General features: G+C 34.7%; 1 protein-coding gene across 14 annotated transcripts in view; it reads left to right on the top strand.

Annotated features, from left to right (window-relative positions):
- LOC118740293 (AT-rich binding protein-like) overlaps positions 1–8,943 on the top strand; it is a 120,357-nt gene that overhangs the window by 90,896 nt on the left and 20,518 nt on the right. For 10 of the 14 annotated variants that reach the window (XM_036471767.1, XM_036471763.1, XM_036471760.1 and 7 more), the window contains one exon: positions 6,390–6,772. In XM_036471767.1, the coding sequence (XP_036327660.1) occupies positions 6,554–6,772 (219 nt within the window). In that variant the 5' untranslated portion in view covers positions 6,390–6,553. The remainder of the gene's footprint in view (positions 1–6,389; positions 6,773–8,943) is intronic. The other 4 variants (XM_036471768.1, XM_036471765.1, XM_036471764.1 and 1 more) reach the window with 1 other exon arrangement.

Raw genomic sequence — 8,943 nt, 5'->3', positions numbered from 1 at the left:
TTTTTACATTTAACATGTAACAAAACATTAATCTATGTTGTAATTGTCTTAATTTCTTTGTTGAAGCTTTGCATCCGTCCCCTTGCAGATATATGTATTTCGTGCCTTTGCACTCAGGAAAGAAGCGGCTCAATTTTTAGTTTCTTGATTTCAAATTAAAAAAAAAAATAGGTTATATTCAGTTGTCAACTCTCAAAGCTTTAATTTGACGTAAAATTCGTGATCAGCATGTTTAAAATTCGTGACTAGCGTGCCTAAAAACCTAATAAGTGGTATTTTCAAAAAGATTTTCTTGTTTTTAGAGGAATTAGCAGTTGATTTGACAGCTGTCAACTGTCAAACTAAAAATTTTATGCCATATTCAGATTTAGCAAACAAAAATACTACGATGATGCATTTTTATTATAATCGTAACAGCCCTTCTAATTTTTCGCGTAAAACATAGCTTCTCCGACCACTGTGCGCTGCTAAGAAAAAACGCTTGATTGTTTTTTTTTTATTTTAAAATGTAATGAAAATCGAACTAGTTGCATGATTACATATCTTTTTGCTTCCCTAATCGCTCCGTAAGGCTTCAATGTTACAATATTTTGTGACTCTCGTTTCAAAACTGGTTTTCTTTGCTGACATCAATAAATACAGAAACTGGGCAGATGGTGAACTAAATAATTCGAAAATATAAATCAGTTAGCATGGAGAAACCTGCGGAATGATATGAAAAATGGCGAACTCTAGTAAAAGCTTCTATTGAAGAGCGAGACCAGGATATTTGGCAATGCTTGTAGGAAATTGCCAACGGCTCTGATACTGATTCCAGTTTTTGTAGTGATGTGGATAGCCAAACGATGGAGAAATATTTACAGCTACCCCTTATACTCAGTCAAGAAGATCCTTTAATTTGGTGGAATCTTACACGACCGCTGTGGTGTAGCGGTTAGCAGTGCGCGCTAAAATTCCACAGGGCCTGGGTTCAAGCCGGGTTCAACCCAACAACCTCGGTAGGCAATGGCAAACCTCCGAGAGTATTTCTGCCATGAAAACAGCCTCCCATAAAAATACAATTACCGTTCGGAGTCGACGTAAAACTGTAGGTCCCTCCCCTTGTGTGACATCATCAAGTATCAGTAAGTAACACCAATCTATTATTATAGTCGCAAAGAATTTCCAATTTTGTTTACACTAGCAATGAAGTACCTCTGCGAACAACCTTCCTCAATGAACTTAAAAAGAGTATTTAGTCCATCGGGTAGCATTTCTGTTGAAAATAGAAGGTGCGTTATTGCCCGGTATTGCGGAAATGCTTCTTCTCATAATGAAAAATCTATAAATTTTTAACTCTAACTACTAATTAGATACTATATGTAAATCTATATATATAAAACATGGTGTGAAAAATGTATAGTAATTCATCAATTGAGAACGGTTGGGCGGATTTGGCTAAAATTTTCACTTAGTTGTTCGTAACCGATGCAAATTTCGGATAATTATGAAATTAATTGTGAGCATGAATCAATTGGGAACAATTTTCTCCTATGTTTCATAACCGATTCGAATGGTTGCTGCTTTGTTGGAAAGGTGTTTAGAAGTAGGAGTGCACAAAGTTTTAATTTTTTCGATAGGATACGCTAAAAAAATGCAGTTGGTACGTAGGTAACCTTTTGCCTAGATTAGCGTAGAGGATCAATTTTTTCCCTTAAGTGGGCCAGGGACCGATCTATTCGAAAAAGTCTTATTTATGGTCCGATTTGCTTGAAATTTGGCAGGTAGGTAGCTTATTGCCTGCGTTAACATATAGAATATTTTTTTTTGATAGGTGGATCAGATACCGATCTATTCGAAAAATCTTATTTATGGTGGTAGACCAGGAACCGATCTATTCGAAAAAGTGTTATTTATGATCCGATTTGCTTGAAATTTGGTACGTAGGTAGCTTATTGCCTGGGTTAACATATAGGATATTTTTTCTGATAGGTGGACCAGATACCGATATATTCCAAAAATCTTATTTAAGGTCCGATTTGCTTGAAATTCGATACCCGTATTATAGATATGCGTAGAATAGAATTGAGTCATTGTTTTACAGTTCGAAAGGTATTTGAAGGCGCCGCAAACATTCGGGTGTCGGCTAATTAACAATACTTATTACACAGGCCAACAAAAATGGAAAAAAATTTTATGCAGCAAATGTGGACAATATTTTTGACATTTTTTTTGTGTGCTGATTACGAATCCGTAAGTTTTCATCAGCTCAAAATTTTAAGAAAAACGAGGTCAAGGTGTCAAAAAATCGCGTTTTTTGCAATATTTGAGAGGCTCTAGCAAGGAAACAAAGGGTGTAGAACTTTCCACTTAGGCTTAGACTAAAGCTAAAAATCTCGACTACTATCCCTGCAAATTCCTGCAATTAAGCAAAAGGTGATAGAACTTAGGCTTAAATTAAGGCTTGGCCTTCTGACTTCAATCCCTGAAAATACCATTCCTGTACCTTGACCCTAAGGTCACCTATAGTCATTTATTGAACAACTAACACTGATTTTGACACTTTTTTTTTGTCAATTGCATAATTTTTCAGTAGTTTTTTTTTATTGCTGGACGATAAAAAGTAATTGAGTATAGGTGGCCATCAGGGCAAGGTGCTGGAATAGTATTTTCAGGGATAGTAGCATGTAGTTCTAGCTTTAATTTAAGCCTAAGTGGAAGGTTCCATCACCTTTTGTTTCCTTGCCTGCACTTTCACCACGTTTTTCTCAAAATGTGAAGCTGATGGAAACTTTACACTTATGGATTCGTAATCAGCACAAAAAAGTCTACCAAAAACAGGTTCAACATTTGCCGCATCAAAATCGGTGTTGTCCTGTGGTACCTACACTAATTATGTAAAGAGAAGCTCCTTTTTTTTATAAGAGGTGATCTCGCGAACGGCTGTAACGATCTTTTTGAAATTTTGGTGATCTACTGCAGACATTCGATATATTAAAGGATCAGCCATACATATCGAATTTTTCATACCGTATTTCTCTGGAAGTATTTGTGGTAGTGTCCTGGAAATTGGTGTAGAGATTTTTGGGCTACTGGAAAAGGGGGTGTGGCACTTTCCAAACATATTGAAACCTTTACCTATCTGTAAATATATACACCCAGAATACAGTGTTTTTTCTTTTTCAAAATAAACATTTTTTGGAAAATTTTTAGTAGAAATATAGTTCATTTTGCATCAAATGGCACCTAATTTTAAGTATGCAGTTTTGTAGTTCACTCAATTTCAGTTTCATAAAGTGCAAGTTTTAAATGGCTATAAGTTACCGTTGGTTTTTGAGAACTTTTTCGCTGATGATGTTGCGCATTTTCTCCGTATAGCGAATGCGTGATAGTTTTTTTTGTATGGGACTTATTCTGGTGGTATACATATATATATATATATATACATTTATTATATATTATATTATTTTCCCCCTTGCCGAAAGAGGTGCTGGTACCAAGCTTTACGTTTCTAAGTAACAAAATATTTATATTTTACTTAGAAGTATTTATATTGTACATAAGTATGTATATGTATTAACCAAACAATTGGTTAAGCAACCTAAGACCATTTCAAATTTAAATAATAATAATAATATATTGGCGCCTACATGTCTGTGTTCATATGGAGTAGTAGCTTATGTCGGGAAGCTGGCTTTAGTATAATGCGACATTCCTGTTATTCTATAAACGATGTTTAGCGTTAAGCGGGAGTGTTGAGCACCGGTTATGTATTCAATTTAGAAAATTGGGTAGGCGCTGTGGCCAATGGTAGCTCTTGTACCACCTCTGTATGCCGAAAGCCATACAGAGTCCCGTGAGACAACTCCGGAAGAGTTGTGATGCATCAAACGGGAGTGTTGAGCATTGTGGGTTGATGCGTCAAGCAAGTTGAGCATCGGTTATGTATTTAAGTTAGAAAATTGGGTAGGCGCTGTGGCCAATGGTAACTCTTGTACCAACTCTGTATGCCGAAAGCCATACAGAGCCCCGTGAGACAACTCCGGAGGAGTTGTGATGCATCAAGCGGGAGTGTTGAGCATGATTTGGGGTGCCAGCAATTAACTACTTTAGTAGGTTTTGTTCTGCGGCAGTTGAGCACTGCATAAAAAATGCATACCCAATGAAGAACGAGCGAATTATGTTTTAAACACAAGTGCGTTTGTTTATTCGCTGCACTTGGTTTTGGGCGGGAGTGCAATACAATTGCGTGTGTTTGTTCGCTGTTCTTTGTTGATGCGGGAAATGCATAAGTGGCTTAAACAAACGACAATAAATTTTTTGATGAGACTTAAAAAAGATATTGATTTTCTAGTATCTGAACTATTTCTTGCATGTTTATTTGCTAAAAGTTCTTAAACGGTTCGGCGCCAGTGAGTCATTCGCAATCGTATGCTACAAATGCCGCATTATACTAAAGCCAGCCTTTCGACATAAGCTACTATCTCATACGAACACAGATATATGTTAGTGCTTGGCCTTGGCTTCTCCTCCGATTTGTGGCGTCCGCTTTGATATTGTCACACAAAGGCGAGGGACCTACAGTTCTATGCGGGCTCCGAACCTCGATCGTATATTTATGAGAAAATATTTTCCGCGGCAGAATCACACTCTTATTTTATCAGATGTAAATTAGCTGAAAAAATAATACAAGCCACAGTTGTAATGGCAAAAGTAACTTTTTATAAAAATCATCAGTATTTTTTGTCAGTCTCAAAGGTATTCAGTAGCGCATTTCAAGATGTTTGAGCAACCTGTATTGGTTACAGGAGAAAATTGAAAGTTCCCTGCCAGCATTTTCTATTGCGGAAGTTACTAATACGACGCGACATTGCTGTGAAAATCATCGCCGTTGATATCGCTATTTTTTCGAATTCTTATCCGCTCTCGGGAAGAACTGGTCCACCATGACGTCACGTCTTTATGATACGAAAGCGATACAGCAATTAGGAACTATTTCGATAGGAATGACAGCAACTTGTGCGCTTAAGACTGAAGTGTTAAAGAAGACTCGTCTGTTGGTAAAATTTTTGATAAAACATAATAGGAAATTTGGGGTACTTCTGAGCTTGCAACCACAGCCGCAGAGTTACTTACGCCATTTTCAAACGCATTTATATTTTATGAAATTCCTACTAACCATTTTTAAAAGCAGTAAAAAGGCATTAGCATAATAAATCGATTAACGCATCCGTTCAAAATCTAAACATAATTTTATTATTAATTATAAGATTGCCTGCACGTTAACTGAAAAAAAAAACAATTTGAAAACAAAAATATAATTTTATTTGATTGAACTTTCAAGATTTGCGTTGTTAATTTGAGGGACGTGAACCGGATGAAAAATTTATTTGGTTCGGTTCAGCGGTTCGAACCGTTTTTGCACTTTTGGATTGGTTCGTCAAAGCGGTTTTTTGGTCTTTGAACCGGGGTTTCGGTTCGGTTCAACGGTTCGAAAAACAAAAAAATTACGCGCAAGTTTAAGTGTCAAGTGTCAAGTGCAACAACGCGCAAGGTTAAGGGTCAAGTGTCTGTCAAATAAGATGGGTTGCCTTTACATTTGATATTGTCACATGGTAAACAAACATGATGGGTATTACCATGTTTACCAAAAATAAAAAAGTGGGTACATTTATCTATTGAAAATTTGTTGAAACGAAACTTTCAATCTATATAGAAAGTGGTTCGGTTTTCGGTTCGGATCAAACATTTGTGGAAAATTTCGGTTCGGTTAATGGTTTAGTTAATTAATAGAAAAGAGCAGTTTTCCGGTTCGAAACCGGTTCGGTTCAAAACCGGTTCACGTCCCTGGTTAATTTTTAAAACTACAAAGAGTAAAAATCGTCCGAGCACCTCTTAAGAAGATAGAAAATCGACAGAAATGTTTTTTTGTTTTTGTGAAATGAGTTACTATCGCTTTGATAACTTCCAATAGTGACGAAGAAGTGACATCCGGGCGATAGGCGATAAAATTCTCATCCACTTACTGGCAGGGTTGGTATAGATATTACAAATACCAAAAGGGGGAAAAAAATTCAACTGCAGTTTGTGAAGTACATTATAATTTTTTTCTTTTTTGTGAATAATAAACAAAAAAAATAGTTTTCCAGCAACTTGGTAGCCTGGGAGAATTAACCTCCATATTATCCATATTACCCCAGCGGTAGGGAAGCTTCAGCCATTTAGGCGGCTTTAGTTTTTTTGTAAATCGAAAGTTTAGTTTCTAAGAAGGGATCCCTCCCTTCTATTTATGCTGCAAACAAGTTTTAGCTTAGAAGGCGATTGCATAGGTGATCGTGCACTATTTAAAATCGCATTACATTAATCAATTTAAAATAAACAAATTTTCAATTCAAATTGTATATTTTCAGTTCTCCTCCGATTGTAACTTTAGCGGATTCTTCTTTTATTCATATTAGAATACTCCTAAAAAGTGAATCCATTGAAAAATAAGAGATCAATGAAAGTGCTGTGCACTTGAAAATTCTATTGAAGATGCTCGCCATGCAGAACTGGATTGGGTGGAGTTTAGAAAATGAATAGTGAACATGCAACATCAAAAGCAACTCCTGGTGAGTCAGCAAAAGCCACAATTACTGTAGCAACGGCCAATGAGTTGAATCGACAATATCAGCAACATCAGCAACAGCAACAGCAGCAGCGAAATTCATCACAGCAGCATATTAACGATTCGCAACATTTGCAGCATTTGCAATTGCAACAACAGCAATCGCAAAATCATCATCTAAACGAGGTGAGTTTAAATGCTTTAGGGTGGAGGGAAAGATCAATCCCCTCACAATCTCCTCTCCCCCTGAGATATGAGACTTGTTATCAAAAACGAATTTTTACTTTTGTATGTACATGGACACATATGTATGTTTGTACATATATGTATTTCTGCTAATTTGGCATGCTTTTATTTTTAATATTAATATATCTATCGAGTTTCATTTATAGTTTCATACTTTCATAACCATTGACTGTTTGCTAGTGTTGGCTCTGGTTTCATATTTCCATTCATGCTTAGTTTATTTTTGTTAAACTACTATACACTAGATTCACAATTTATAAGTGGCTCAAATTCAACATGAGTTTATTGATTTAAAAATTTGATAAGGTTTGCATTTAAGCTTGATTTAAAATGTTTTAGATTTGCCATGGTGATGATAATTCAGACGCCTTCATGTTTTAATTAATTTTTCTCATTACCTACAAACATGTGTTTCATTATTATAAATATTAAACGATTGTAAATAATTTTTGTTTTTCCACAACATTTTTCATGAAAAACGGCCCCAAGCTCAATAATTTTTTTTTTTAATATAACTGTTAGGCCAAAGTATAACAAAAAACTTATATATATGTACAAAAATATTTCCTTTTATATTATAACCGAAGAAAATAAGCAAGACAAAATCCATTTTAAGCGCTTAGATAAGCACTAAAGTATTGAAAAATATGCTCGCAAAACAACAAAATTTAAGTTTTGTTTTTTATTCAGTTTATTTAATGATTGAAAAATTGCAATGGCCACTAAAGTGCTGCTTGATATTTTCAAATAATAGAGATCTGCGCTGGTGGTTTTAATCTTTTTAAATATTCGTTATTCTCCATTTGAGATAAATTATTTTTTATCTCTTCAATAGAGACAAACCATTGGTTTTAAATTTTTGTATCCAAGCAGAAATGCAACTGAAGTTACGGTTGAATAAAAACCAAATCTGTTTTTATGTTATAATTTGTAAACATTTCTTATTTCGACGAATAAAAAAACGCCAAAGAGATGTTCAAGAAAAATTTATTGAGCCAAATTTTTTAAGCAATACGAGGTCCTTAAGAATTTTGCTACGCTTTCTACTAAAGTTTGCTAAAGTTTTTTTTTGTGAAAAGTACAAAATGAAATAGACCATCTGAGCAAAGCATGTTCACTAGGCTGGGTCGATTTATTATGGGGGAAAATAAAAGTCGTTTGACCGCATTGTAATAGTAATATTTTGATGTCTTAGGTCTTAGCCAATTGTTATTGGCCACGAAAGATTAATTTAAAACTTATCTTTAGCACGCGCAATTGCATCAAAGTATACGAATTTTGAAAATGAAACTTTGGCTGGTAATATCTATGGAATGCGTTCATTTTTATAAACAGGACGATATATCAAATTAAGGGTTATTAAATTTAGTACCTCACGTTCATTTATCTTTTTTCAATAAGTCTTAAATTTTTAAGATATTAAGATACAACTTACAAAAACTATAATTTTCCCGTATAGATTTTCAATTCTTCATTACTTCAGCAACCAAGTGAAAAATACAAAAAACTGAGACGGGATTTATTTCAAACGTTTTAATGTTTTCGGATGTTTATACAGTATTAAAAGAATGAAATCAAATATGTATCGTCAAATAATAGGAATGGTTTGATAAGTTAATAGTAGTTGCATACATTAACATAATACAGTTAGGGTGAGAAACACCCATTTTAAGTCCATTTATGCAGTCTTGAAAATTGGTGCGGAATGGTTTTATTAGTCAACGAAGACGCACATTTTTCGCGGTTTCTAAATTTGCCGTTATATGAAAGTAGGAGACGTGAAATAATTGTTTAGATATAGTGCATAAGTATTTTAGTTAATTGCATTATGTGAAAAAAGTTTTTAACATATCCTGGGAAATCCTTTTGAAGACTCTCCAATTGGACGATAGTGCTTTGCATTCAGCTTGAACGAAAAAAGGCGCTCCCTGGAACACTTTTCTGTAATCCGGCTCTTTTATCTAAACGTTTTTTATACAATTGAAGATACATTTTTTTTTAGAAAAAAAAACTGGAGATCCACTTAATTTTTTCGATATAACTTTGGTAAATGTTACTCGATCAGCACGTAGTAAGTACCAAATTGAAGGAGAGACTTACTGTTACTGATT

Source organism: Rhagoletis pomonella, unplaced genomic scaffold (assembly GCF_013731165.1).
Source record: "Rhagoletis pomonella isolate Grant_MI unplaced genomic scaffold, Rhpom_1.0 Rhpom_scaffold_00006, whole genome shotgun sequence".
Taxonomy (NCBI): Eukaryota; Metazoa; Arthropoda; class Insecta; order Diptera; family Tephritidae; genus Rhagoletis; species Rhagoletis pomonella.
This window is presented reverse-complemented; position numbering and strand designations above follow the sequence as displayed.